The sequence below is a fragment of the Trichomycterus rosablanca genome, chromosome 26 (genome assembly GCF_030014385.1).
Source record: "Trichomycterus rosablanca isolate fTriRos1 chromosome 26, fTriRos1.hap1, whole genome shotgun sequence".
In the NCBI taxonomy this organism is placed as follows: domain Eukaryota; kingdom Metazoa; phylum Chordata; class Actinopteri; order Siluriformes; family Trichomycteridae; genus Trichomycterus; species Trichomycterus rosablanca.
Genome location: NC_086013.1, coordinates 6,718,528 through 6,746,348, shown reverse-complemented (window position 1 = coordinate 6,746,348; position 27,821 = coordinate 6,718,528). Strand labels below are relative to the sequence as shown.

The following is a 27,821-nucleotide window of genomic DNA, read 5'->3' as shown; positions in this document are numbered from 1 at the left end:
TACTTTCTGTATCTTCTTTATTTGTTACAGCAGCATTTTTGCAAATAGCACAAGAGCATGCCTGAATTGAATTGAATAAGTTTAAAGTTTATTTACAGACTGTTTTTAAAATTAGGGGATGGATATGATTTGTACAGTTGTACAATCAACTATAATGTAAACATGTAAATAATAGGCTAATTATCAATTTATAACAAATCTCATGTTGTTTTATACAAACCCTGTCTCCAGAAAAGTTGGGAGAAGGGACATTGAGTAAAATGTAGAAAAAAATACTGTGTGTGTTTTTAAATTCTCCTAAATCTGCCGGTGACAACTTTTAATCTGATTTTGACATGGACCTTTTACCTACTTAAGGCTGAAGCTCATTTGTTTAATGATGTCATGATGTCCAATGTTGTTCCTGCTTTGTAACAATGTGTATTGTAAAAAAACCCAGTATATATTAATAAATTTACTTAATCGGCTGATACTTGGTCCAAACCTTAAGGATATGATAAGGATGCCCTGCTAAGTTTTACTCTGACTTTAGACAACTATCAGCCTGTTACACTGAAAATTGGTAACCATTTTGTATAAACGTAATTTCCTTCCACCCCAGATCATTCACTTTTTAGTTTTAGCTAGGTTGACATTCCACAATCCTTGCATGCAAATGCATGCAAAGAAAGTTATCTGGTTGGTCCTCTGGTTGTCACAGCCACTGTTTCTGTGTCCAGTGTAGCTCCAACTCCATTGAGACTCCCATTTTTGTATCTATAAACATTTCCAGGGAGTATAAGGACCTGGCAGAGGTTTTAGTAAAATTAAATAAATTAAATAAAGTGTCAGCTGCACTGGAGCAATTGCATGGAGTCACAGGTCCAGTTACTGCAAACTGAATTCAATTAAAAACCACCCTGTCCACATTGTTTAGTCACTACAAATTCACTTTCATGCTCTTTGTTTTTTTACTATGTCGATTGGTTGTTCTGAGCCTTGGTTTTTGTTGTCCTCTAAAATATGCTTCACCACTTGCTGTAGTCTACATTGAGATCTACTCTGCCTCCTTGAAGAATCACATCAGACATGTGCGGGCAGTATTGGCCCAATTATTATAACACAAATGATATGTTAATTTGGAGATGTGTACTTTCAATTTAACCACTGTTAATTCTGGTATGTCTTAAGTCCAGAGGGTGTAGAAGGATAGTATAAGAAAGTAAAGGCAGTGATGTTAACACTGGAGAAATGGCGTCACTGGCTTAAAGGTGCTCTCCACCCATTTATACCAACCATTGTAATGGTTTAAGTAGGATCCAACAACTCCCACCTCAACACGAAGCAGACTGCAACCACAGTGAGGCTCTGGAATACTGGCCTGAAAAGAGAGTGTGCTTATTGCTGTGTAATTAAACAAAATTAACTCCTTTTATGTCTCTATTCTTAGGTCAGTAGTTTCAAGACCCCTGCAAGATGCTGTGCAGAGGTGTATTCAAAGAGATACCCTTCATCATGCTGAAATAAGGGCAGCAAGATGTATATGTACCACAAACATCATATGTACAGTACATACCAGTGTAAACAACAAATGCAGTAAAGGCTCTTTTGCACTGCAGCAAATGAGGTAGCTTCAATACTTGGAAGGTTATGGCCCAGATGAGAGATCATAACAATTTACTGTGGATGTTTTAAACTGTATGTTGAAAGCTAACTTTAGTGACTTCCGGACTGGCCAGTACCTTGTCCCTGAGCCAGATTCCCCAGTAAGCCTTTAGGAGCTTCTGTAACAAGTTGCCCTTAGTTGTCTTCAGCAACTTACCTCCAGTGCTCAGTTTCCCCAATATTCCAGTTTTCATATGTTTATGTTTTATTGTTTGTTGTTTTCTCTTCTGTTTAATGTTCATTGGTCTTTCAACCATTAGCCAATTATCTGTTCCACCTGTGTCTAAATCATATCTAATCATGTAGTGAACTTAGTTTCTGGTCTTGCATGTTCTTGTTTGTATGTATCTGTTATTCACACCAATTGTATCTTGTTCTCTTTGTCTGTGCTACTTTCATTCACTGTGTTTTAGATTTTTTTTTTAACTTAATAAAATATTACTCAAGCACTGAGTGGCTTTTTTGCTCTAAGCATCTGGCGGACTCACCTTAACTGAACTCCTCCTACCTTTACAAATATCATTGTGCAATTAGAAAAGGACAATAGTAGCAAATTGTATTGTGGAATACAGTGTAATAAAAAATAATTTTAATTGGCTTTTGGTGTAAGTGAGTCATAGTGGTGCCTAGTGTTCTGCAATAGATACTCTGCCTGGGCTGTATTTTACACCCAGTGTTTTCTGGTGGTGTGATTGTGATCATATGACATGCAAGTTATGTGAATCAGAGATACAAAATTCCCTGTGACAGTGTATGACATGAACTTAAACTGATGAATCATGAGTAACCTGTAATCTGTCCTGTCATGAATGTAACTATACAATGTAAGTGTATAACAGGACGTTAAAATCATATCACATCAATAAATAAATGAGAGATTAGAGAAAAGAAAGAAGTAAAGAAATGTATAAATATTAAATATAAATACACATACATGAGGCATGTGTATGTGTATAAATACACTTACCACATACAATGATGCTGATTGTAATTTTTTTTTTAACTGATCCTTTTATTCCACCAGTTATATCAATTTAGCAATTTTTCCAAAAAAAAAAAAAAAAAAAATTTTATTTTATGGCTTGTCCAAATTAATGCTCTTATCTGCATGAAATGTAATGTAAAATTAATGAGACAATTGTAATAAAATTGCATGATCTAATATAGTAAATGGGTGGCACGGTGACTCGGTGGGTAGCATTGTCACCTCACAGCAAGAAGGTCCTGGGTTCAATCTCCAGGCGGGGTGGTCCGGGTCCTTTCTGGGCTGAGTTTGCATTTCCCTCCTATGTCTGTGTGGGTTTCCTCCGGGAGCTCCGGTTTCCTCCCACAGTCCAAAAACATGCAGCCAGGTTAATTGGAGACACTAAACTGCCATATAGGTGAATGGGTGTGTGTGTGAATGTGTATCAGCCCTGTGATGGATTGGCGCCCCGTCCAGGGTGTTACTGTATGCTTTGCGCCCATTGAAAAGCTGCGATAGGCTCCAGCACCCCCCGTGACCCTAACTGGACAAGCGGTGAAAAAAGTGAGTGAGTAATATAGTTAATAATTTTCTATAGTAAATAATGTTCTCGGGTAACGAAAAGTCTATATAAAATCTTAGTATAGGGTGAGTCAAAAGTCGCAGGACACTCTTTTATTTCAGAAACGAAAGGGAAATGAACATATCTGAATACCCCAGCAAGTAATGGGTGAGGGGGCCTATCTTTAGGCTATGTCCGGAACATGGCCGCCATCTTGAAAGCCGCCATACTGGATCAAGGACAAGTTTTCCCAGTGAGAAGGTGGTCATGTAGCATATCAAAGAAGACCAGAATTTTCTCAGAAATCGATTGCCTGAATCAGATTTGGTGTATGCGTGGGTTTACTCCGGGGAGTCCGGTTTCCTCCCACAGTCCAAAGACGTGCAAGTGAGGTTAATTGGAGACACTAAATTGTCCATGACTGTGTTCGATATAACCTTGTGAACTGATGAATCTTGTGTAAGGAGTAACTACTGTTCCTGTCATGAATGTAACCAAAGTGTAAAACATGACATTAAAAATCCTAATAAACAAACAAACAATCAGATTTGCAATATCTCTTGTGGTTCAAAAGCACTAAAACTTGAACTTTTCTTAAGTTTCCAGACAGTGCTATCAACCTACCATCCAGTCACAGTCAGCTATGCCTGAGGGACAGATTTTGATTTGGTTTCATTGCCACTACAATTGCGACCTCTGCTGTCTGATTGAAGAGCATGCACTAGTGATGGTTGATTTGCACATTGCATAGTGTGTGACTGCTCAGTACAGGTTATTTAAGATGTATTGTATGGCAAACCGTTTTAGCTTTTAATCCTCTTTTTAAAATTAAATTCCTGATATCAAGAATTAAATTCTTACTAGTAAAAATTGAATTCTTACTAGTAAAAAATAATTTTTTGATATCAAGAATTAAATTCTTACTAGTAAAAATTAAATTTTTGATATCCAGAATTAAATTCTTACTAGTAAGAATTGATTTATTATTACATGTTCTAATGATAATTAGTTGATTTGCATGTGGATTTAAAGGCGGGGCTAACTTGGGTTGTGCTTTTCTTAAAGAGACAACATCATGAACTACATGTACTTAAATCTATGCTCATCTAATCTATTACATTTGATTTCCAATCTCTTGCAATGCCTGTTTAAGTCAAAGCTCCTGATTCTCAGTGTTTCACATGACAGTGATTTGAGACGAAAATCACTGTCAGATGTGTGTAATGCCAGGTCTATGGTCAGTGTAAAGGGAGTATGGTTGCCAGACACCTATGTAAGTCATCTTACAGATGGCAACAACAAAAGCGCTACAATAACCAAAACTAAAAAATATTAACTACTTTGGGATTAGCTAAACACTTTAAGGAAACATTAAGAAAATGTATTAAGTTTAATATAATCCATTGTCATTTTATTAATCACTGTCATTTATCAAACTCACATAAGAATTGTAAGAATTCAATTCTTAATATAAAAAATTTAACTATGAATTTTTGATATCAAGAATTGAATTCTTACTAGTTAAAACTGAATTTTTGATATCAAGAATTGAATTCTTGATATCAACAATACAATTCTTGATATAAAAAAATACAATTCTTGATATCAAGAATTTAATTTTTGATATCAAAAATTGAATTCTTGATATCAAGAATTTAATTTTTGATATCAAAAATTGAATTCTTACTAGTAAAAACTTAATTCTTGATATCAAGAATTAAATTTTTGATATCAGAAAATAAATTTTTACTAGTAAGAATGAAATGTAAGAATGAAATTGTATTAAAATGAGTCTGTTTAAATATATCCAATAGTAGCCCATACTATGGCAAGCCGTTTTAGCTTTTAATCCTCCTTTTCTTGATATCAGGAATTCAATCTTTGATATCAAGAATTAAATTCTTACTAGTAAAAAATTTATTCTTACTAGTAAAAATTTAATTTTTGATATCAAGAATTAAATTCTTACTAGTAAAAAATGAATTCTCAAGAATTTAATGACTTACATAGGTGTCTGACAACCATGCTCCCATTACACTGACCATAGACCTGGCATTACACACATCTGACCGTGATTTTCGTCTCTAACACTGTATATAAATCACTGTCATGTGAAACACTGAGAATCAGGAGCTTTGACTTAAAGAGACATTGCAAGTGATTGGAAATCAAATGTAATTATTAAAAAATCTAAGATCTGTTTTTTCCCCTAAAATAATCATCATTAATAGAGAAATCAAATAAATGTGTATTTATTTAGTAGACCGTTCAGTCTCTGGTTTCCAAGTGCCATCTACTGGACTGTTGCACATTGTAAGTTGGACCAGAGAAACTCCATTAGAAAGTTTGTCATTAGTGTAGTTGACTTTGTAAAGTGTAGATGTGAGAGAGTTGGGATGCAGTAATGAAGTGATGTTACATTTTACAGCTTTCATACACGTCATTCCACACATTATTAAGACGTCTGCGTCTACAGTATGTGTTTATGTATGGAACGTATGACGGTTTTATGTTTCAGTACGGAACAAATAGAGCGACGCACACATGTATGCGGGGTTTAGTGTGTTTATACATGTGATAGTTGAAGTTCGTTACTGTTGTACATTTAATAAATATAAAATAAGCTAATACAAAGTTTTAACCGTCCATTCTGTTTATTGACACGATAGTCAAGAAAAGGAACACAGTGAAACAAATACTGATATGTAGATTACGCGATAGAGCATAGATTTAGGGGTTAGATGTGTTTTCAGTCTGCAGTTTTTAAACCGTTTTTGAAAATGTTTTTTTTTAATGTAATTGCTCGAGTATGCTGCAAAATCTGTAATGTACAACCTTTACTATTTTGTTTACAATGGCTTGCAGTACATGTAGTTCATGATGTTCTCTTTAAGAAAAGCACAACCCAAATTAGCCCCGCCTTTAAATCCACATGCAAATCATCTAATTATCATTAGAACATGTAATAATTAAATTCTTGATATCAAAAATTAAATGTTTACTAGTAAGAATTTAATTCTTGATATCAAAAATTGAATTCCTGATATCAAGAAAAGGAGGATTAAAAGCTAAAACGGCTTGCCATAAAGAATTAAATTTTTACTAGTAAGAATTTAATTCTTGATATCAAAAATTGAGTTCCTGATATCAAGAAAAAGAGGATTAAAAGCTAAAACGGCTTGCCATAGTCGTGTGCCTTTATGCACAGCAAAAGACCCGCAGCATCCCCACCAGACAGCGGCTAGGTGAGCCGACTCTCTACAGTAGCAAGTGGCTAATGCTAGCGGTAAAGTGCCGCGATAGTGAAAGTAAAAACACGACAATATTTTCGTTAAGTAAAATATAAAAATATCTCAAAGACAATGAAATATCGGAATACATGTAATCACAATATACAGTGAGTGCACAGCAAGGGATTTTGGGAATCTGTGTAACCTGCTTAACGTTACTAGACCTATATATACAGTATATATATAGGGGGGCCCAAAATTATTTTTTGCACTGGGGCCCATGAGCTCCTAGTTACGCCACTGAACTCTGTTGTCTTGCGTTGTGTACTGATTTTATGAAAACCATACGTGGGGGGCCCGCAACCAGCCGTAGCCCCCGGGCCCACAGGCAGGTTAAATCGCCTCTGTATATATACAGGGCTCTCAAGTCTCCCGCATTGAGCGTGAGACACACTCACTTCAACAAGCTCACACGCCACACATGGTATTTCTCACGCTGAGAAATGATTAACTTCGCCGCACAGAAATGACTATAGCCTATCCTACAAACGAGTCAAAGGCAGACTACTCTGAGCTCATACAGCTGTCTTGAATTAGCGACCTATCGGCCAATCAGAAAATAGAATTTCTCAGCCAATCAGAAAATAGAATTTCTTGTTGCTGGGTGAGGAGTTCCTGTACTACCAGTTGATGGACATCCCTATGTCCCAAGACCCAGTCATGTTTGACATTGAGGCTTTCTAGGGGAATATGACCTCACTGAAGAATAGGGTAAGAAATATTCAGCACACACCCATTGACATGAGCAACTAAATAACTGCAAAAATATGTAGGAGTGTAATTAGGCTTCCTTGGTTCATTTTTTTCCAAAGGTGACTGGTATGAGCAGATTTCCGAGGCTGTCTACACTCTAAGAAGTAATGTGTCATTTTTTCTACACAGCTACTTTGTCCTGCAGTCTGTAACACGTTTTGTGTCATTTCTGGCCCCTTTTTACACAGACAAGTGTAAAGTAACTCCAATAGTTAGTCTACACATTTATGTGTAGAACTGTGAGAAAATACATTGTTTAAAAATATATATTTATTCAATTTTACTTAAATTTGTTGGATAAAATAATGGCATTTATGACTAAAAACATAGATTATTTCACATGTAAGATTTAAAATAAATTAATAAATAAAAATATGCGTTAACCAATCACATTTCTCCTATCAAGTATATCTGTGTTTCACGGTTGATTCCCTCTTTCTGGACCATGCAAGGAAAGGCAGCAGGACCCGTCCTTATACCCTTATTGGTAAGTTGCAAAAGGAACTAGTATTGACTTTGTTTTATTAATGTTTATGTAGATCATGTTTATCAGTGTTTTGTTGTGTGTTTTATGAAGTCAAGCAAAGCTATAAAACGTAGGTTTTAACCCTGTGACCTGTTTTAACAATCGACTTTAATTGACAATTGACTTAGTTAAGTAAAAAAGGAGGCACTGAATTACATTAATATAAACCTAAGTTTGCTTTTCTGTTCCTATTGAGCAATGAATGTTCTGTTAAACCTGACTAGTCTTTCTTTTTATTGGTATTATTTATCGTTAGCCAACTGGCTAACCGTTAATTGGACTTTTAGTTTGCTCAAAATGGCACCAAAACAGACTGACTGGATAAAATTACCTCAGCAACCCTCTGTTTGTCGTTTTCTCAAGGTAATTTACTTAACTGACTATGTGATTACAGCGATTAAGTAACATTATTTAAGTTAAATCTCATTATGAGAAGCGAATTTTAATCATTTTAACATTTGTTTTAGCTTAGTTTAGCTCAGTTCGTTTTACTGAATCGGTTCTTTTAAATCATCTGGTCCTAATGCAGTTGGTTCGGAAGTGCAGAATTGGTTCGGAAGAATCGGTTCCTTAAATCGAATCGTCAGCAACATTGCTTATTGTTATTAGCATTAAAGTAGTAGTGGTGGATATTTAGGGTAAAGCACAACCCTTCCAAAATGCATCATCCGATTTACTTTATTCTGGTAAAGGAAACAGCTTGTATGCTGTAACTGTAGCTTTCAGGTGACTTGTTTAATAATTTGTTAAACAGCCTATGTGAATAATTAGACAATAATCTGATGACAAATTTGGATGAATAGTAGTTGTTAGCTGATTACTCATTTGGTTGGTTGACTAATCAGAATGTTATTCAAAATATTAAATGTTGTACATGTCTCAGTTAATATTTTGTATTGTGATTACACAGTACCTTGTAATGATATTTTTTGTCTTTCTTTTAGGACAGAGGAGCAGTCGTTTTACGAGTTTTTGCAACCATCTTTAAGAATGGAAAAGAAAGTTCAAGGAAGATATATTTTGTACATTTACTGTTAAACTTATTGAAACATTTGTAATATTATACAGTAAAATAAAATGGCTACATGTGTATTCGTCTTTATTTTACCCATTTTCTTGATTACACATGATCAACACACATTGTGTGTGTTAAGTATCCTAACACGGTGGGTGTGCAAAAACAGGATGACACATTTACTGTGTTTAAATCAACACAGTATGTGTCGTCCCTGAGCACACTCCTTACATGTGTTGAAATTCCAAACAGTGTGTGTCGTTTTTAACACATGACTTTTTAAGAGTGTACGATTGCCAAACTGGTATTAGTTCTGCCACACTCAAATGCAGAGAGGGTTTTTCCCATGGTAGGGCTTAATAAAACCAAAACCAGGGACGTGATTCATGACCATGAAAATGGCTGACATTGAACCACAGTGCTTTAAATGGGAGCCCCCAATATCAGTCATCAAGGCATGAAAATTTGCCACAAACACTTACAACACACAACATCACTCATAAACACAAACACACACAGAGGGACAGAAGAACCACCACTGTTCAAGGGGTCCATTTGTTTTTCTTTATTTAATTTGGGGTTTTTTTGTTCGTTTAGAAAGGCATAGCTAAAACAATTTATTTAATATTACAGAATTTAGTGTAAAGTGAAGAGACAATGACCCCCCCCCCCCCCCCCCCCCCCAAGAGTCCTGATATATACTGGTGCTGGTCATAAAATTAGAATATCATGAAAAAGTTTATTTATTTCAGTAATTCCATTCAAGAAGTGAAACTTGTATATTATATTCATTCATTACTCACAGACTGATATATTTCAAATGTTTATTTCTTTTAATGTTGATGATTATAACTGACAACTAATGAAAACCCCAAATTCAGTATCTCAGAAAATTAGAATATTACTTAAGACCAATACAAAAAAAGGATTTTTAGAAATGTTGGCCAAATGAAAAGTACTGTATGAACATGAAAAGTATGAGCATGTACAGCACTCAATACTTAGTTGGGGCTCCTTTTGCCTGGATTTGACCTTGATTTCCAAAGGTAATCTGTGTCTTGCCCTCCTTGTGCAAGGTGTCAATGGTCGTCTTTTGGACAACTGTCAGCAGTCTTCCCCATGATTGTGTAGCCTACAGAACTAGACTGAGAGACCATTTAAAGGCCTTTGCAGGTGTTTTGAGTTAATTAGCTGATTAGAGTGTGGCACCAGGTGTCTTCAATATTGTACCTTGTCACAATATTCTAATTTTCTGAGATACTGAATTTGGGGTTTTCATTAGTTGTCGGTTATAATCATCAACATTAAAAGAAATAAACATTTGAAATATATCAGTCTGTGTGTAATGAATGAATATAATATGCAAGTTTCACTTTTTGAATGGAATTACTGAAATAAATAAACTTTTTCATGATATTCTAATTTTATGACCAGCACCAGTATATTGAAACGAGACAGAAGGCGAAAGGTTTTTCAAGTTTCAGATTATTTAAATTTTCAGGAAAATAATATTTACCATGACTGGGAATGAAACAAAACAATAGTTTTATTAAAGCATGTGTTTCCTACATATAATTTCATTCAAATCTAGAAATGATTTTCTTTTAAGACGTTATTTTATGTAAGGGCGTGCGCTTGTATAAGATGAGTAGTTTAATCAAGGTTACTGCAGCCTTTAAAACCAAACACAGAATGGTCCAAATTCACTGAATAAAAATAAGCACAATTTACTAATATTAATGTTAGGGTTTACCCCCCAAAAAGTTATTTATAGATTAAAGCCCAGCAGTTTGTATTGTCAACATCTTATCATCAACCATCTCCCTCTGGTGGAAACAAGCGCCAACAAGGAAAACTATTTTAGGCATTTTGAGCTCAGGACGCGGATTCGTTGACTATACAATTAGTTAAGATTTGCTTCTTTCCTTTTTGGACTTTTTTTTTTTACAGTGAACAGCAAAAATAGTTCAACATGGTAAGTTTTTTTGTGAAACAATACACTTATCATTGTGTTGTGTACCTTGAACTATCTTGTCTTTCGTTTTTGTTCTGACATTTGTAGGTTGACATTGCAAGGCGGAAGTCGTAAAATTGGTTATACGATAAAAAGCAACGACGTTTTTTGAGTTTGACAAAATCGTTAAGGCAAATCTCAGAAAATTAGAATATTACTTAAGACCAATACAAAAAAAGGATTTTTAGAAATGTTGGCCAAATGAAAAGTACTGTATGAACATGAAAAGTATGAGCATGTACAGCACTCAATACTTAGTTGGGGCTCCTTTTGCCTGGATTTGACCTTGATTTCCAAAGGTAATCTGTGTCTTGCCCTCCTTGTGCAAGGTGTCAATGGTCGTCTTTTGGACAACTGTCAGCAGTCTTCCCCATGATTGTGTAGCCTACAGAACTAGACTGAGAGACCATTTAAAGGCCTTTGCAGGTGTTTTGAGTTAATTAGCTGATTAGAGTGTGGCACCAGGTGTCTTCAATATTGTACCTTGTCACAATATTCTAATTTTCTGAGATACTGAATTTGGGGTTTTCATTAGTTGTCGGTTATAATCATCAACATTAAAAGAAATAAACATTTGAAATATATCAGTCTGTGTGTAATGAATGAATATAATATGCAAGTTTCACTTTTTGAATGGAATTACTGAAATAAATAAACTTTTTCATGATATTCTAATTTTATGACCAGCACCAGTATATTGAAACGAGACAGAAGGCGAAAGGTTTTTCAAGTTTCAGATTATTTAAATTTTCAGGAAAATAATATTTACCATGACTGGGAATGAAACAAAACAATAGTTTTATTAAAGCATGTGTTTCCTACATATAATTTCATTCAAATCTAGAAATGATTTTCTTTTAAGACGTTATTTTATGTAAGGGCGTGCGCTTGTATAAGATGAGTAGTTTAATCAAGGTTACTGCAGCCTTTAAAACCAAACACAGAATGGTCCAAATTCACTGAATAAAAATAAGCACAATTTACTAATATTAATGTTAGGGTTTACCCCCCAAAAAGTTATTTATAGATTAAAGCCCAGCAGTTTGTATTGTCAACATCTTATCATCAACCATCTCCCTCTGGTGGAAACAAGCGCCAACAAGGAAAACTATTTTAGGCATTTTGAGCTCAGGACGCGGATTCGTTGACTATACAATTAGTTAAGATTTGCTTCTTTCCTTTTTGGACTTTTTTTTTTTACAGTGAACAGCAAAAATAGTTCAACATGGTAAGTTTTTTTGTGAAACAATACACTTATCATTGTGTTGTGTACCTTGAACTATCTTGTCTTTCGTTTTTGTTCTGACATTTGTAGGTTGACATTGCAAGGCGGAAGTCGTAAAATTGGTTATACGATAAAAAGCAACGACGTTTTTTGAGTTTGACAAAATCGTTAAGGCAAATACTACATACTGAAAACTTAGTATTAACTGTATTTTAATTTTGTAAATACTAATTTGTACATTTTTTTTCAAACAACAGCGTTAGGTGACTGTAACATATACAAGAAGAAAACATTTATGAAGGTTGGAATCAAACTGACCATCGACAAAAACAGCAAATCACAAAATATATCATGCGAATGTAATTAAAATTGTAATGTAACTTTAATATACACTATTTGACGGTAGCAAGGATGATGACCCCCGGTGTATTGTATTACATGTATTTAGGGGTTGCAGTTAACTTAAAATTAAAATTTCTTGTACTATCCGACATTGTCAGGATGAAAAAATCGATCATTCAGTTTTGATATTGATTCACACACTTTAAAATGTTTTAAAACATTAATATATTTGATACATCAATGCAGATTTGTAATTACCAATTTATAAAACAAGTTTTGTCCCCATACACATTTTATACAACAGTTCGAATAGAATGCCTTTATTTGTCATATACAGTATGATATTATCATATATTATTATAATATATAATAAAAAAGAATGATTAATAGTGTCACTCCTTTAATTTTATTGTATTTATTTGTATTTGTATTTTATTTTTAATATAGACAGAAACTATGCAAAAGTTTTAGGCAGGAAAAAGAAATAAACTTTATTTATTTGGCTATATAGGATTTTTTATTGTGGGTTTATTGTCTGCATTATTATTATTATTATTATTATTATTTTATTATTAATAAATTTTTATTTTAGCTTTTAACTTTGCCAGAAGCTGTTATTTTCTTATGATCAGGAGGGGAAAAAATGCCATCTACTGACAAACCCTCTTATTTGTTATAAGTTATAAATTATTTCTCAATTTAACTGGTAACTTAAATGTAAAAGATTTAACATTAACTTAAAATAGAGGGGGTAGCAGTCAGGAATGATCTTTAACTCCCAGAGCTCCCAGAGCACACAAGCTTGAGTACTTTATCATAATCAAACCACCAAAAATGAATGTGATAAGTTAGACTTATTTATTCAGCCTTGGTCTAATAGATTTTTACTTACTTTTTAACCCTCTTATATAAGGATCTTTTGATATCTTTCTTATGATATCTCACGACTCTATGCAACTTGCCAACCACAGAGACGGCAGTGTACATTTCTCATTTCCCCACTGAATACATTTCACATTTTCTTCCAGTAGCATCCTTTGGCATTAATGTTTTAGTAGCAAAGTATTAAATAAACAACTAAACTTTAATTTTTTGGTGGGTATTCACATTTTTGTCAGACTTTTGGTCAGTGTGAACCTACAATTAATCTCTGCTTAACTGTTGAAGTTAAGTTGCTCTGCCTCTTGTTGCTGATTTAGTTATCAGTTATATAATTGTCTAAGAGACTAAGGATCAGCAAGGTTAGGTTTAACATTATTGTTGCTCTTTTCATTCGCTGATAAAAGGAGTGGAGAAAAACGCCTTGTACATGTAAACTTAGAATAGCACTGTTGTGATGTATACAATACCCATTATTTTGTAAACAAATGGTTTGGTGTCTCTTTTTCATGCTGTTTAGCACTGCTTTACTCTTGAAAGAGCTTGTTAGTACTCTTGCTTGAAATGTGTATTCTCGGTAGTCCTTAAAACCATTTACTGGAAGGGCACCTTTGTCCTTAAAGGATACTGATATTGTTATTATCAGTACTGATCTGACCCCCTATCTACAGTGCCTAGCAAAAGTATTCGGCCCCCTTGAACTTTTCAACCTTTTGCCACATTTCAGGCTTCAAACATAAAGATATGAAATTGTAATTTTTTGTGAAGAATCAACAACAAGTGCGACACAATCGTGAAGTGGAACGAAATTTATTGGATATTTAAAACTTTTTTTAGAAATAAAAAACTGAAAAGTGGGGCGTGCAATATTATTCGGCCCCTTTACTTTCAGTGCAGCAAACTCACTCCAGAAGTTCAGTGAGGATCTCTGAATGATCCAATGTTGACCTAAATGACTGATGGTGATAAATAGAATCCACCTGTGTGTAATCAAGTCTCCGTATAAATGCACCTGCTCTGTGATAGTCTCAGAGTTCTGTTTAAAGCGCAGAGAGCATCATGAAGACCAAGGAACACACCAGGCAGGTCCGAGATACTGTTGTGGAGAAGTTTAAAGCCGGATTTGGATACAAAAAGATTTCCCAAGCTTTAAACATCTCAAGGAGCACTGTGCAAGCGATCATATTGAAATGGAAGGAGTATCAGACCACTGCAAATCTACCAAGACCCGGCCGTCCCTCTAAACTTTCAGCTCAAACAAGGAGAAGACTGATCAGAGATGCAGCCAAGAGGCCCATGATCACTCTGAATGAACTGCAGAGATCTACAGCTGAGGTGGGAGAATCTGTCCATAGGACAACAATCAGTCGTACACTGCACAAATCTGGCCTTTATGGAAGAGTGGCAAGAAGAAAGCCATTTCTCAAAGATATCCATAAAAAGTCTCGTTTAAAGTTTTCCACAAGCCACCTGGGAGACACACCAAACATGTGGAAGAAGGTGCTCTGGTCAGATGAAACCAAAATCGAACTTTTTGGCCACAATGCAAAACGTTATGTTTGGCGTAAAAGCAACACAGCTCATCACCCTGAACACACCATCCCCACTGTCAAACATGGTGGTGGCAGCATCATGGTTTGGGCCTGCTTTTCTTCAGCAGGGACAGGGAAGATGGTTAAAATTGATGGGAAGATGGATGGAGCCAAATACAGGACCATTCTGGAAGAAAACCTGTTGGAGTCTGCAAAAGACCTGAGACTGGGACGGAGATTTATCTTCCAACAAGACAATGATCCAAAACATAAAGCAAAATCTACAATGGAATGGTTCACAAATAAACGTATCCAGGTGTTAGAATTGCCAAGTCAAAGTCCAGACCTGAATCCCATCGAGAATCTGTGGAAAGAGCTGAAAACTGCTGTTCACAAACGCTCTCCATCCAACCTCACTGAGCTCGAGCTGTTTTGCAAGGAAGAATGGGCAAAAATTTCAGTCTCTCGATGTGCAAAACTGATAGAGACATACCCCAAGCGACTTGCAGCTGTAATCGCAGCAAAAGGTGGCGCTACAAAGTATTAACGCAAGGGGGCCGAATAATATTGCACGCCCCACTTTTCAGTTTTTTATTTCTAAAAAAAGTTTAAAATATCCAATAAATTTCGTTCCACTTCACGATTGTGTCCCACTTGTTGTTGATTCTTCACAAAAAATTACAATTTCATATTGTTATGTTTGAAGCCTGAAATGTGGCAAAAGGTTGAAAAGTTCAAGGGGGCCGAATACTTTTGCTAGGCACTGTATCAGTGTACTATTTACTATTTTGTAAAGTCATATCTGCCCATGGCCTCTCTTACCATTCCTATGCTGATGGTACGCAGCTCATCCTGTTATTCCATTCTTCAGGCATCAAACTCGCATCTCAACTTGTCTGGCAGATATCTCATTATGGATGTCAGGATGTCATCAGCTAAAACTTAACCCCAGTACAGCCGAGCTGATATATATTCCTAGAAAACTGTCTCCATGCCAAGACCTTGTTCCACCAATCAAAACTTTTTAAACACACAGCAATCAACAAAATATGGGACACCTGTATTAACTGTCTACATCAACTTTTTATTGCTGCAGAACAGCTTTGATAGGTTTTAATCCAAGACTTGTTCCCTGACTTAGCCTGTTATAACTGCTTACCTTTGTACATTTACATTATTACTGCTTAAAATGTAAATTCAAATAAAAAAAACAACAACATTGTATTTATATGAAAGGTGTACAAATTTGCATGAGTCTTTTCAATCTTGAATTGCACCCATAATTTTCTAACAGGAAAGCAGACTAAAAGCTTCTCAGAGAGAAGCAGAGGAGGTGAAAGACATTATGCTGGACAATTTAAGTAAAGCAGAGGAACGAAAAGAAAAACTGGAGGATCTTGACATGCGGGGCGCAGAGTTACTGAAAAAAGTAAGCACGCTTCTCTTTGTATGTTCAGTTGAGACATTTGTTAGAATTTGATGCTTGTAACACACTTCAAAAATGTTGGGTGGATACTCACCTTTCCTATTAATTAAATTTTTTAATGGTTTGCAAACTGAGGACTCTAAGTGTTGCAATTTTGCAAGTACAATTTTTCCTAATTCTTGCTTGATACGAGCTACTCTAACAGTCCATGGTCACCAATGTTTGATTCCCTGCTTCAGGCTCCACCACACATTTTCAATAGGAGACAGGTGGCTGTTACCAATTTACCTGCTTAGTGTGAAACACTAACTTGAATATTTAAGAAACTTTTTACTCTTATTTTGCCTCTGTCCCACTTTTTTTGGGGTGTGTTGCAGGCATAAAATTCTAAACGTGTTTTTTTTGTTGTATTTACAAAATACAATAAAGTTGATCAGTAAAAACATTGTAAATTCTTTCTTTCTACAGTTGTCAGTTAAATAACTAATCAAGATAATTAAAATCCCAGATTCCAATGTCGGAAATGGAGTTTGTAGATTAAATGAAATTGTTCATACAAAATGTATTTTTAGTTAGTCCTCTTTGTGTAATATCTGCCGTTGTTTTATTTAACTATTATTCATTGTGCCAAAATGCAATATATCAGGTAAGGTGAAATAAATTTGTCACACCACTGTACATTTAGATTTTGTACAGAGTATATAGTATATTTTGTATATATTTTTATATGTTTGTCATTTACTGACAAATATAGCATGTAAATACACTTAGTAAAAATAATAATTAATTTACAATTTTACAAATTTTAAATTTATCTTTTTATAAATTTAAATAAAACTGTTACATTTTTAAATGGTGCAAACATACAGAATATGGTCAAAATGAGGCACAACTCCCTCCTGATTACTGAGTTAATAGGTGTGATAAAATCAGTTATATAAAATAAATTATAAGCCTCTAATTTTATGGCAAAAGTTTTGGGAAGGCACTTTCCTGTGCACAAAGTGATACACACAAAAACTACTAACTACACTGTTTCCTGTGCACAAAGTGAGGTCTATAAAGACATGGACTGACAATTTTGTTGTGGATTCTGCACAGGACCCCAACCTCTACTTCACTGAATGCACTTAAAATGAATTAAAACGTCAGTTGGGAGCCTGGCTATCCGACATCAGTGCATGCCCATAAAAATGATTTATTGACTGAGTAGGCACAGATTTCCCATATGCAAAATCTTTTGCAAAGTCTTTTTAGAATGTGAAGGCTGTTATATAGTCGCACTGAGGGGGTCAACTTTATACTAAGCTCATGTTTCCCATGTTTTTCAACAAGCTTAAAGTTAAATGTTCCTTTTTGGCCATATAGTGTATATGAACAAAACAAAACAATATTTGCACAGCATACTTTGTGCATTTTTATTTATTTTGTGGTGTAGCTTTTTGGATTAAAAAAATAAAAAAGATGAATAAGTAGGTTTTTTTTGCATATTTAAATTGTGCTTATTTTAGTCACAGAAATTCAAGAAGAAGGCAAAGGAGGCCAAACAGAAGAATAGAAAAGACTATCTAAGGAGCAAAGCAGGACTGATAGCTGTTGTGACAGTGTTGGCACTGGTAATCATCATCATATTGGCTGCCATGTTTAGCAGCACAAGCTCAAGTGATAAAACTGTGCAGAGGGCTGCTGTGACCTCTAAATCAAACATATCAGAGCAATCATAGCACTTCTTTGTAAAAAGAAAAAGTAACTGTTGAGCCTTTCAAATCACAAGCATAGCCAGCTGACAGTGGATTACACTGTATGGTCAAATCAAAATGTTTGTGTATATTCACTGTATTGTGTATACACAAACATTTGATTAACTAAAACGTCAAATAGGATGTCAATTTGATTAAAATGTCAGCTTTGTACAATATATTACTTTTTGTTAGACATCACTCACATTTAACATTTAACAGGTGAAGGTAATAGTGATTTTGCACTTTAGTAGTCTTTGTGTGTATCAGGATCAGTCACACTGTGTTCTTAAATGAGAGTGATTACAGTAACATATGCTAAGCTTAAATGATAATGACTGCCAAAACATTTAGGGATGTCACTAGTCTCACTTATACTATGTATAATAATTTTCATTTTTTAATAAACACTTGTTTCTTTCACTTGTTTAAGCCTAAATCCTTAAGAAACCTGGAATCTAAACTGGAACTTTTCATCTTGCTCTTCCATAATGATAAACTTTCTCCAATAATGTGTAATGCAGCTGGAACATAATGTCTGTAATGAATGCTGTAATTTTAGCTGTATGTTCCTCTCAGGTTATGCCTTTTTATCAGTACAAGCTTTGGCTGGCCAGGTAAACCCAGCTGGCCATAGTGGCCAAATGGTGTAAGGTCCAGTGTGGCACCAAACAGCATGGTCACATGTAGACATTTATTCAAATTATTTCTATTTGTAATTTAAACTGTAATTCTTTTTATTTTATTTGGCAGAGGCATTAAAACTTTTCATTTGTAGCAAGATAAAAAACAACATGTCATTTTTTAAATTTGGGTTATTTGGCTCAAATTTATGTAAGCAAAAAAAGTTCTGTGAACCAAAGATAATTGCTTTACTATGTCACTAAGACAACCCTCATTAAAAAAGAGACTAATACTAACCAGTTATTGCTATACGTCTCTGTTTTATACATTAAACATATGATTTTATCAGACTGTCTTCTATTAAATTGTATTTCAAAACTGAATATTGCACCCACCAAAAACCCACTATTTGACCTCCTTGGAACTTGCTTGTTACCTGGCATCAACCTATTTTAATTCACCTGTACTGTACAGCTGAATTTGTTAGTCATTTTAAAGTCAGGCTATTCATGCAGTGTTTCAGTTAGTATTTACATCATCTGTATATAAGATTCTTTTCAGTTGTAGAACATTTTTTATAACACTAGCTTAACATTTTACAAATGAGTGAATTCACTATAACATGACAACACTTTCCGGGGTGCAGTTGAGGTGTGCAGAGGTGCTGCTTCCTCCAGATGACTTTAGGCATTGGCCACCACAACCCATAACAACCCCTTTCCTAATGTCCCCTACAATGGCTTCTGAGCCTGAGCTGTTGTGTGGCCTATACTGAATAAGGACAGCCATCATAGTTTCACTGCTGACTGTGCCAAACTCATAGGTAAAAGTTCCATAATAGATCAGGACAAGAACAGTGAAGATCCATTCACAAATGGCCGCAGCATGTTGCAACACAAAACTTTCATGGATGAAGAAAATGGCACCTTTGATGTAATGGTTAAAGAAACCAACAAATATGATTATAAAGAAGCTTACTGTCCATTAACTTCATGACAGACTGTGAACGATTGTGCTCTGAACATTTTATTACACTTTACTCCTATTCAGTAAATACTGAGGACTTAAATCTTTAGCACCATCTACAGAATAAAAACTATTGACTAGGATGTACACATTCTACAGTCATTACACTATTTACAAACTAAGGGTTTTAATACACTGCCTGGCCAAAAAAAAGGTCACCACCTGGATTTAACTAAGCAAATAGGTAAGAGCCTCCCATTGGATAATTACTGCATGGGTGATTATGTTTCACCTGGCAACAAGTTATTTAACCCTAACTGATGCAGTGAGAAGCTTCTCATTTGGTAAACAACCATGTCAAAAGACACATCCTGTGGTCGTGGAAAAGATGTTAATCTGTTTCAGAAGGGTCAAATTATTGGCATGCATCAAGCAGAGAAAACATCTAAGGAGATTGCTGAAACTACTAAAATCGGGTTAAGGACTGTCCAACGCATTATTAAAAAGTGGAAGGACAGTGGGGAAACATTATCTTCGAGGAAGGAATGTGGTCGGAAAAAAATCTTGAATGATTGTGATCGGCGATCACTTAAACGTTTGGTGAAATCAAATCGTAGAAAAACTACAGTAGAACTCAGGGATATGTTTAATAGTGAAAGTAAGAGCATTTCCACACGCACAATGCAAAGGGAACTCAAGGGATTGGGACTAAATAGCTGTGTAGCCTTAAGAAAACCACTTGTCAGTGAGGCTAACCGGCAAAAACGGCTTCAGTTTGCTAGGGAGCATAATGATTGGACTCTGGAGCAATGGAAGAAGGTCATGTGGTCTGATGAGTCCAGATTTACCCTGTTCCAGAGTGATGGGCGCGTCAGGGTAAGAAGAGAGGCGGCAGAAGTGATGCACCCATCATGCCTAGTGCCTACCGTACAAGCCTGTGTGGGCAGTTCTATGATCTGGGGTTGCTGCAGTTGGTCAGGTCTAGGTTCAGCAACGTTATATGCCCAAAGAATGAGGTCAGCTGACTACCTGAATATACTGAACGACCAGGTTATTCCATCAATGGATTTTTTCTTCCCTGATGGCACAGGCATATTCCAAGATGACAATGCCAGGATTCATCTGGCTCAAATTGTGAAAGAGTGGTTCAGGGAGCATGAGACATCATTTTCACACATGGCTTGGCCACCACAGAGTCCAGACCTGAACCCCATTGAGAATCTTTGGGATGTGCTGGAGCAGTGCAGTGGTCCAAATCTCCCATCATCAATACAAGATCTTGGGGAAAAATTAATACAACTCTGGACAGAAATAAATGTTGTGACATTGCAGAAGCTTGTGAAAACGATGCCACAGCGAATGCTAAAGGCAGTCCAACGAAATATTACAGTGTGTGACCTTTTTTTTGGCCAGGCAGTGTATATTAACTGTTAGAATTATTAAAAAAAATAATTGACTGAATCCCAACCAGGAGAATATAAACAAAAAGTGCCAACAATGTGTCTCAGAGAAAGTATCGCATCTGAATGCCCACTTATAACAAGGGCTTGTTTTTAGTCACTATCAGGCTGATATTTTAACATATATGATATTTGGTATACTTACCAAAAGCTAGCGATAAACAACAGCCAGTGAGAGCACAAAAGAAAGTAGGTGATTATTAATCACAACTGCATTCTTTATGTTTTTTGTTGAAAAATATTGGGATTATGAATCATATGCATTTGAGAGTGAAAAAATAATAACAATGTAAGCCTCATTAGCATTTACACAGTGTTCTTCATATTTGCTTTAATTATGTTCCTAAAACCCAACAATTAAAAGTATTAGAATTAGTTTTAAACTGAGTACTAATGACACTGATCTCAGGCAAAAAGTATTACAACACAATTACTCATAATTCAAAAAGGATACTGAGAACGAGAGAGGTCAATGCTCCAGCTGACAGAGCCACTCGTATGTGAGCCATCCAGTAGTCAAGAGCTGTCTCAGCAATCCGGTACGTAAGCACACACTGGAAACATAAAAAGAGCAGGCCAGCAGGAAATGCAACACCAGCCCCCACATAATGCAGAGTTTTTGCATGGTCAACCTGTGAAAGACAATAAATAAATAAAATAAATAAGAGAGTAACATAATTTCAATCCTCTGTATGTCTTGTACATATTGCAGTATTGACAATAAAGTTGACTTTGACTTTTCCATTCATTTGTCTACTGTTTTTATGATACCATTTACCCACCTGGAAGTTGCCCACCATGACAAGTCCCAGGGCATTAATGCAGCCAGAAATCAGAGCAGTTGTGTTGACCCAGGACTGCTGGCTGTGCTCAATCACCTGAGCATAACGTAACATACATACCATCACCACTGGAAAGGAAAAGAGAGGGAGGGGATGAGAGAGAGATTTTAGGTTTAACACCATGATGAACTTTTACAACAGTAAATTATGGTTTGTTAAAATGCTAACTCTATTCAATACAGGTACCAACAAAACGTTTAAATGAAAACCAGCTTCTCTTGTTCTTCATCTACACATAAAAGCTTTTCTACAGTCCACATCTCACAAAAATCTACAAAAATGTAAAATAGTCATACTCCATCGTAAGATACGCCCTTTAAACATTTCCATTTTTCCAGGATTAACTAAGCCAGTACCTTGAATATTTTTTCTTGTTTTCCATATTTTAAGTTTTGCTGTCCCATTGAGTAAACACTCAGTAAAATGGTGTTTAAAACTTTTTACAATATATCAACAGTTTTATATCCACAGTTTTCTCAGCTCTACAAAATATACATTCAGATCTTATTGCTGGATTCAGGTGTGCCATGTGTGTTAGCTATAGCCTCATCTGTATATTTGCAGTGCATTTTTCAATAAAGCATAAAAACCTCCCAATGTTGCACCACTAATATATAAACTATGTTTATCTATGTACAAAGATGGGCCATAACTTTAGAGAAACCTGCCTAATATAATGTCAGAACAAGAACTCTGACCTGCCAAAACATGAACTCAACAAGACATCTGAAGGAGTCCTGTGTTATCTGGTATCAGAACATTACCAGAAGGTCCATCAACTTTTGCACGTTTTGAGGTTGATCATCCTACAGTACATACAGGTGCCATCTGTTCTACATTAAACAGTGCACAAGTGCCTGACCATCTATATGATTTTGATAAAAATGTGATTCTTTAGATTAGTTTACCTTTTTTCATCACTCCTATATTCAGTTCTGATGCTTGCATGCCCATTGTAGACACTATTAGGAACAGTGGTAGCCTAGTGGGTAGAGCATTGGGCTATCAACTGGAAGATTGGGGGTTCAAATCCAGGCTCTGCTATGCAGCCACTGTTGGGTCCTTGAGCAAGGCCCTTAACCCTGTCTGCTCCAGGGCCCCGTACGATGGCTGACCCTGCGCTCTGACCCCAGCTTCCAAACAAGCTGGGATATGCGAAGAAAGAATTTTATTGTACTGTACACCTGTATATGTATAAATGACAAATAAAGTATATCTTCTTCTATTGACAGTGGACATGTGTTAGCATGGTCACTTTGACTGGCCTGCAACTATGCATGCAGCCCCATACACAAAAAGGTTTGATGCCTCCCCCACATCCCACCATCAACAAGATTACATTACTGTTGTAATTACAGCTTTTTAGTTTTCTAATGTTAGATACATACATGTCAACAAAAACAAACACTATCCCATTAATTTATTTTTTCACTTAATAACATAAAACTGATCTATATTTTTGTACTTTTATCACCATACTAAACCACATGAAAAGCATTTGTTTAATCTAGAGAATAGAACTGGTTCTCTAACTGAGAAGCAAATTCTGATGTCTGCTCATATTTACATCGTCATATTAATCCACTTTTATTTAGTTCTGATCATTTAAAAAAGTGATGTTCTCCACTTGCTCAGTTGCAGACATGTTCAATTTGCTTGTACTGTATTGCCTTTTACCTAGTGCCAAACTTTGCAACAAGTGTTTGTTTTACACCATTATTTTCCTTACTACTGATATTGCTGCCCCGGAGTGCCGTAATCAAGGTATTTCCTGGAGCCAGGACAGAATGGAAGCAAGAGCCAGGACAGAATGGAAGCAAGAGCCAATCCACCACATTTAAAGCTCTGCATGTTTCCTATGAAAAAAATTATGTCGGCTAGTTTTAAAACATGTACACCTGTCTAAGGGAGCAAAAACATATTTCAAAGCTGGAGAGTAAAGCCATTCTTGCAGCACTTGCCAACTTTCCAAAACAAGGAAGTTTGTGTTTAATAATTCATTTGGAATAAAAGGAGGAGCTTTAGAGGCTGTAACCCTGGTAGTGCTCAAGACCAATGAACCAAGACCAATGAACCAACTGGAATAACCGGAATAAAGATTTCGCTTCTGATAATCCTGACACGACCTGAACAACTACAGAAGAAAAATGTTATAAAAAAACACCCCAAAACATCCTCCCAACATTTGCCTTTAACTCTATCCAGCAGACAACAGTCAAACTACCAGTTTTAGTTTAATTTAAGCAAAAAGTTGCTTCTTACCCATAAAGGCTCCAACATTGCCTATGAGACTAAAGAGACAGCTCTCAGGTGGGTAGCAGCCACATTTGCTGAGAAAATACAAAAAGTAGCATATTCTGTCAATAAAAATCAAATATACGATTTACATATTTAAAACATTATTAAATTATTAACATAGTACATTGTGAAGTATTTCTAAGCACATTTTAGGCTGTAATAAAAGAAAAAAAAAAACCTGATAAGTGGAATGTCCTGTGGAGTGCAGCAGCTTTTAGGGAAGCCTCTCTTTGCTGTCTCCTCACTACATGTTACATTGTACATCCTGTAATGGAACAGTGCATGAGTTGGTGGTGAAAAGCAACCTGTCAGGACTTTTTAACATACACTATATGCTTAAAGTATTTGGACACCTGCTTGATGGACATCCCATTTCAAAAACAAGTGGTATTAAAATAGAGAGATCTTTATGTGATCTTTTCAGCCTCTGAGAAGGATTTGCACAAGACTTTGAATCTTATGTCTGGGAATTTGTGCACATTAATTCAAAAGAGCATTTGTATGGCTGGGCACTGATGTTGGTCAAAAAAGCAGTTCACTTGGGCTGGGGTCAGGGTTCTGTACGGGTCACTGAAGTTAAACCAAGCTTTTCTTTATGTCCTTATAAACCTTCATGTTTATATAAAGTCATGTTTATCCCACAGTCATGCTTGAACAAGAAAGGGCCTTACCTAAACTGTTGCTGCAAAGTTGAAAACATATCATTTTCTTTATATGACTAATTTATTACACATGTTGTAATATTTTTGTTTGTGGCTGGAACACATGAATTCAAAAATTAGAAGGGGTGTCCGAATACTTTTTACCATATACTGTACTTAATTTCTAGCACTTTTCTTTTTTTTCTTTTATTGTTTTTTGCCATTTGCAAGATGGCCTAATTTACTGCAGACAAGTATTTTAAAAAGGATCTGGCTTATGGTTGGCTTGCCATTTATTTGGACTATCTCTTGTGTGGAACCACACATGCCATGTGATTAAACCACTTGCAGAAAACATAAAGGACATTAATTAATAACAGTCAGCTCTTTCGGCTGAATAAGACTCCTCACCACACTGTTATTTTTCTCAAACCATTCCTGAAATTTTTTTTACAAATTTTTAAAGGGGTCAAGCAGTTGACTGGCCTCCAAATGTCACAGATCTCTATCAAATCAAGCATCTGTGGGATATGCAGGACAAACATGCCCAATCCATGGAGGCCCCACCTCACAACTTACGGGACCTGAAGGATCTGCTGCTAATAGAGCTAGTTTGACAAAACTAAACAGAATCCACTTGATGGCACTTAACACTACTACTACTACTACTACTACTACTACTAAAAATAATAATAATAAGGTACAGTGGCCTTTTTTTCAGCTCAAACAGGTTTGGTCATGTTTGTCTTATAACAAGGAGTTGCTGTGCACAGTACTGGTCCACATCCCGCACTATTCCCAGGGGACCAACTGTTTCTAAAATACTCAAACCAGCATGTTGCACCAACAACCATACCACAGTCAAAGTCATTCAGGTCATTTTATTTCCCCCGATCTTTTTTTACCCATGTAAATGCATAGTGCTTGTGCCACAAGACTGGATAATTGTATAATTACATCAACATGAATTCCTGACTTACCAGTTTTCTACTGGACAGACATGGTGGTTCATCACTGCCATGGCATACCTAAAAATAATAAAAACTTTTGTTCATAACCTGATACATAATTACAACATTAAATATTGTATCAAAGCATTTTTTTTGAATTACTCATTTAAAACATAAGCCATAGGAGAAAACTGTCATGTAAAATGTACAGACATACAAATCTTACAAACTTACACTATCCAAATCCCTGTGATGGAGAATGCTGACAGGCTGACTGGCAAGACAATCCAGGCAGTCATTGGGCAGTTTTTGTAGAGCCTGTTTCCAAAGCATGGGGGGAGCTGCAGAATTAAAGTGTGGTGAAAGGACAAGAGATGCAGTCAGGAAAAACAGATGAAGCCATGCAGTGCAGTAAAGGTGAAAGCAGTATGGGACCTCAGTACAGGTCAAATACGGGTTTAATTACATCTGACAGTCTTCAGAGGTGATGAAAGTGATGATTGGTAAAACATTTAACACAAGGGCACAATGGCAAAAAAATATAGACTTTTCAAAATGTCCTTTATCCACAATTGTAGGACTTTTTATTAAAAAAAACATAGACAGTGTAGAGGCTAAAAATAAAGGCTGAGACACAGCTAATCAATTGCCATAAAGAAATATTTTTTGTATGGATGGATCATTGTTCTGTCAAAGCTGACCAGTCAAAATTATGAAATTTTAGCTAATGAATGTCATTAGCAATTTCTGCCTTTTCTTTTTCACTGCATGTTGTAAATTATTTGCAATGTAGTTGTATTGCAATTATATACTTACTTTATAAATAGACATTATTAAATAGTAACAAGTAACAAAAAACTTTTCTAAAATACAAAGATCTATTCTAAAGGTCTTTTAAGGCAAATGAAAAAAGTAATTACAATAATGACAGTAATTTCAGTGTATTTCTAAAGTAACTAATATTTAGGCTTGGCATGGTGTTTGGCATTGCATAAAGATGTAGGACTGTGGAACTTGTAAATGTAAAGTCAAGCAAAAACACATGAAAATATAAATGTTATTTAGACCTACCGAAGCTTAGTTAAGGAATTTCAAATAATTCCCCTGGAATATCTTGGGGTGGCTCAGTCTCCAGATTTAAATCTGATTAAAAAATCTTTGGTGAGCATTTGCAGCAAGAAAGCCATCAATTATGGCTTGTGGAGAAAAATTTCACAAGAGAGGTCTCAGTAGCTTGTTAGCACTTACCAAAATCACTTATTATAGGCTGGGGATTTGAATAATGAACATTTGCACATGGACATTTGTCTGAAGAACTAAATGTTTTTATTTTAAAATTATGACAACATAACTGTATGTATGAATAAATGTTCTCTGTTTAAAGAGTATATTTTCATCCAATTTTATACGCATCATAATACCCTTTATGGTGATTTAGTTTGAATATGTCAGATTGCAACTGTATGTATTACATTTAAGGTATTTTAGTAGTGATTATATATAATGCAAGCTATTGAGGGTTAAGGACCTTGGTCAGGGGCCCATCAGTGGCAAATTGTTGGTGGGTGGTGGGGCTTGAACTAGCGTCATTCCGACCACTCGCCCAGTATCTTAATCGCTAACACTGCCGATTTAAAGAAGTGTAAGTAAACACAATAAAACTGTACTCAAAAATGGTCGTCATTCACCAATGTGTTCAGCTGTCCAGTAGGCTAAACAGGCTGACAACTGTAAACAACTTCATATAATGATCGGTGCAAACCTTGCATACATTGATTCAACAAGAAACGTTTTGTCCTTTGTTGGATATCGCATGTTTAAAAATCAGAACTAATACAGACTTACCTCAACCTTTTAGATCTATAAATGAATTACTGACTTCATTCCTTCATTCATTCATTCATTCCTTCATTCATTCCTTCATTCATTCCTTCATTCATTCATCAGTTGATTTAAGCTGTGTTGAAACGAGCGCCGTGCAGACGCGCAGTGCATCCTTATACATTCGCTGGTAGGTACAACGTTTCTTTTTTTTTTTTTTTTTTTTTTTTTTTTTTTTTGCAGAATTACGAAAACACTATAAAATTATACAGCTATTTTTAAGTCTATATTAAAATAGCATCATAGAA

At 35.5% G+C, this 27,821-nt stretch overlaps 1 protein-coding gene and 1 long non-coding RNA gene across 3 annotated transcripts; one reads left to right on the top strand and one right to left on the bottom strand.

Annotated features, from left to right (window-relative positions):
* Positions 1-7,006: 7,006 nt before the first annotated feature.
* On the top strand, positions 7,007-8,821 carry LOC134303624 (uncharacterized). Its single transcript, XR_010007678.1, has 4 exons — positions 7,007-7,171; positions 7,273-7,317; positions 7,620-7,700; positions 8,684-8,821. It is a non-coding gene; the product is annotated as an uncharacterized LOC134303624 (long non-coding RNA).
* A 9,918-nt stretch (positions 8,822-18,739) lies between these two features.
* Positions 18,740-27,714, bottom strand: tmem150ab (transmembrane protein 150Ab). 2 transcript variants are annotated; one of them, XM_062988686.1, is made up of 8 exons: positions 27,538-27,714; positions 25,927-26,033; positions 25,723-25,770; positions 24,280-24,366; positions 24,066-24,133; positions 21,744-21,871; positions 21,416-21,593; positions 18,740-19,461 (listed from the first exon to the last, which is right to left on the bottom strand). In XM_062988686.1, the coding sequence occupies exons 2-8, from the start codon at positions 25,989-25,991 to the stop codon at positions 19,151-19,153; spliced, it is 885 nt and encodes a 294-aa protein (XP_062844756.1). In that variant the 5' UTR covers positions 25,992-26,033; positions 27,538-27,714; the 3' UTR covers positions 18,740-19,150. The 2 variants fall into 2 exon arrangements, with proteins under 2 accessions (XP_062844756.1, XP_062844757.1); XM_062988687.1 differs by lacking the exon at positions 27,538-27,714 and having other exon boundaries at positions 25,927-26,181.
* Between the last annotated feature and the right edge of the window lie 107 nt (positions 27,715-27,821).

Bases quoted from the DNA above. Each gene is read 5' to 3' on its own strand.
- tmem150ab (XM_062988686.1), bottom strand. From the start codon at position 25,991: ATGACTGCCTGGATTGTCTTGCCAGTCAGCCTGTCAGCATTCTCCATC. The intron at 24,367-25,722 runs GTAAGTCAGGAA...GTTCCATTACAG, and splicing joins GTCTGTCCAGTAGAAAACTG to GATGTACAATGTAACATGTA. The intron at 24,134-24,279 runs GTTTTTTTTTTT...GTATTTTCTCAG, and splicing joins CAGGACATTCCACTTATCAG to CAAATGTGGCTGCTACCCAC.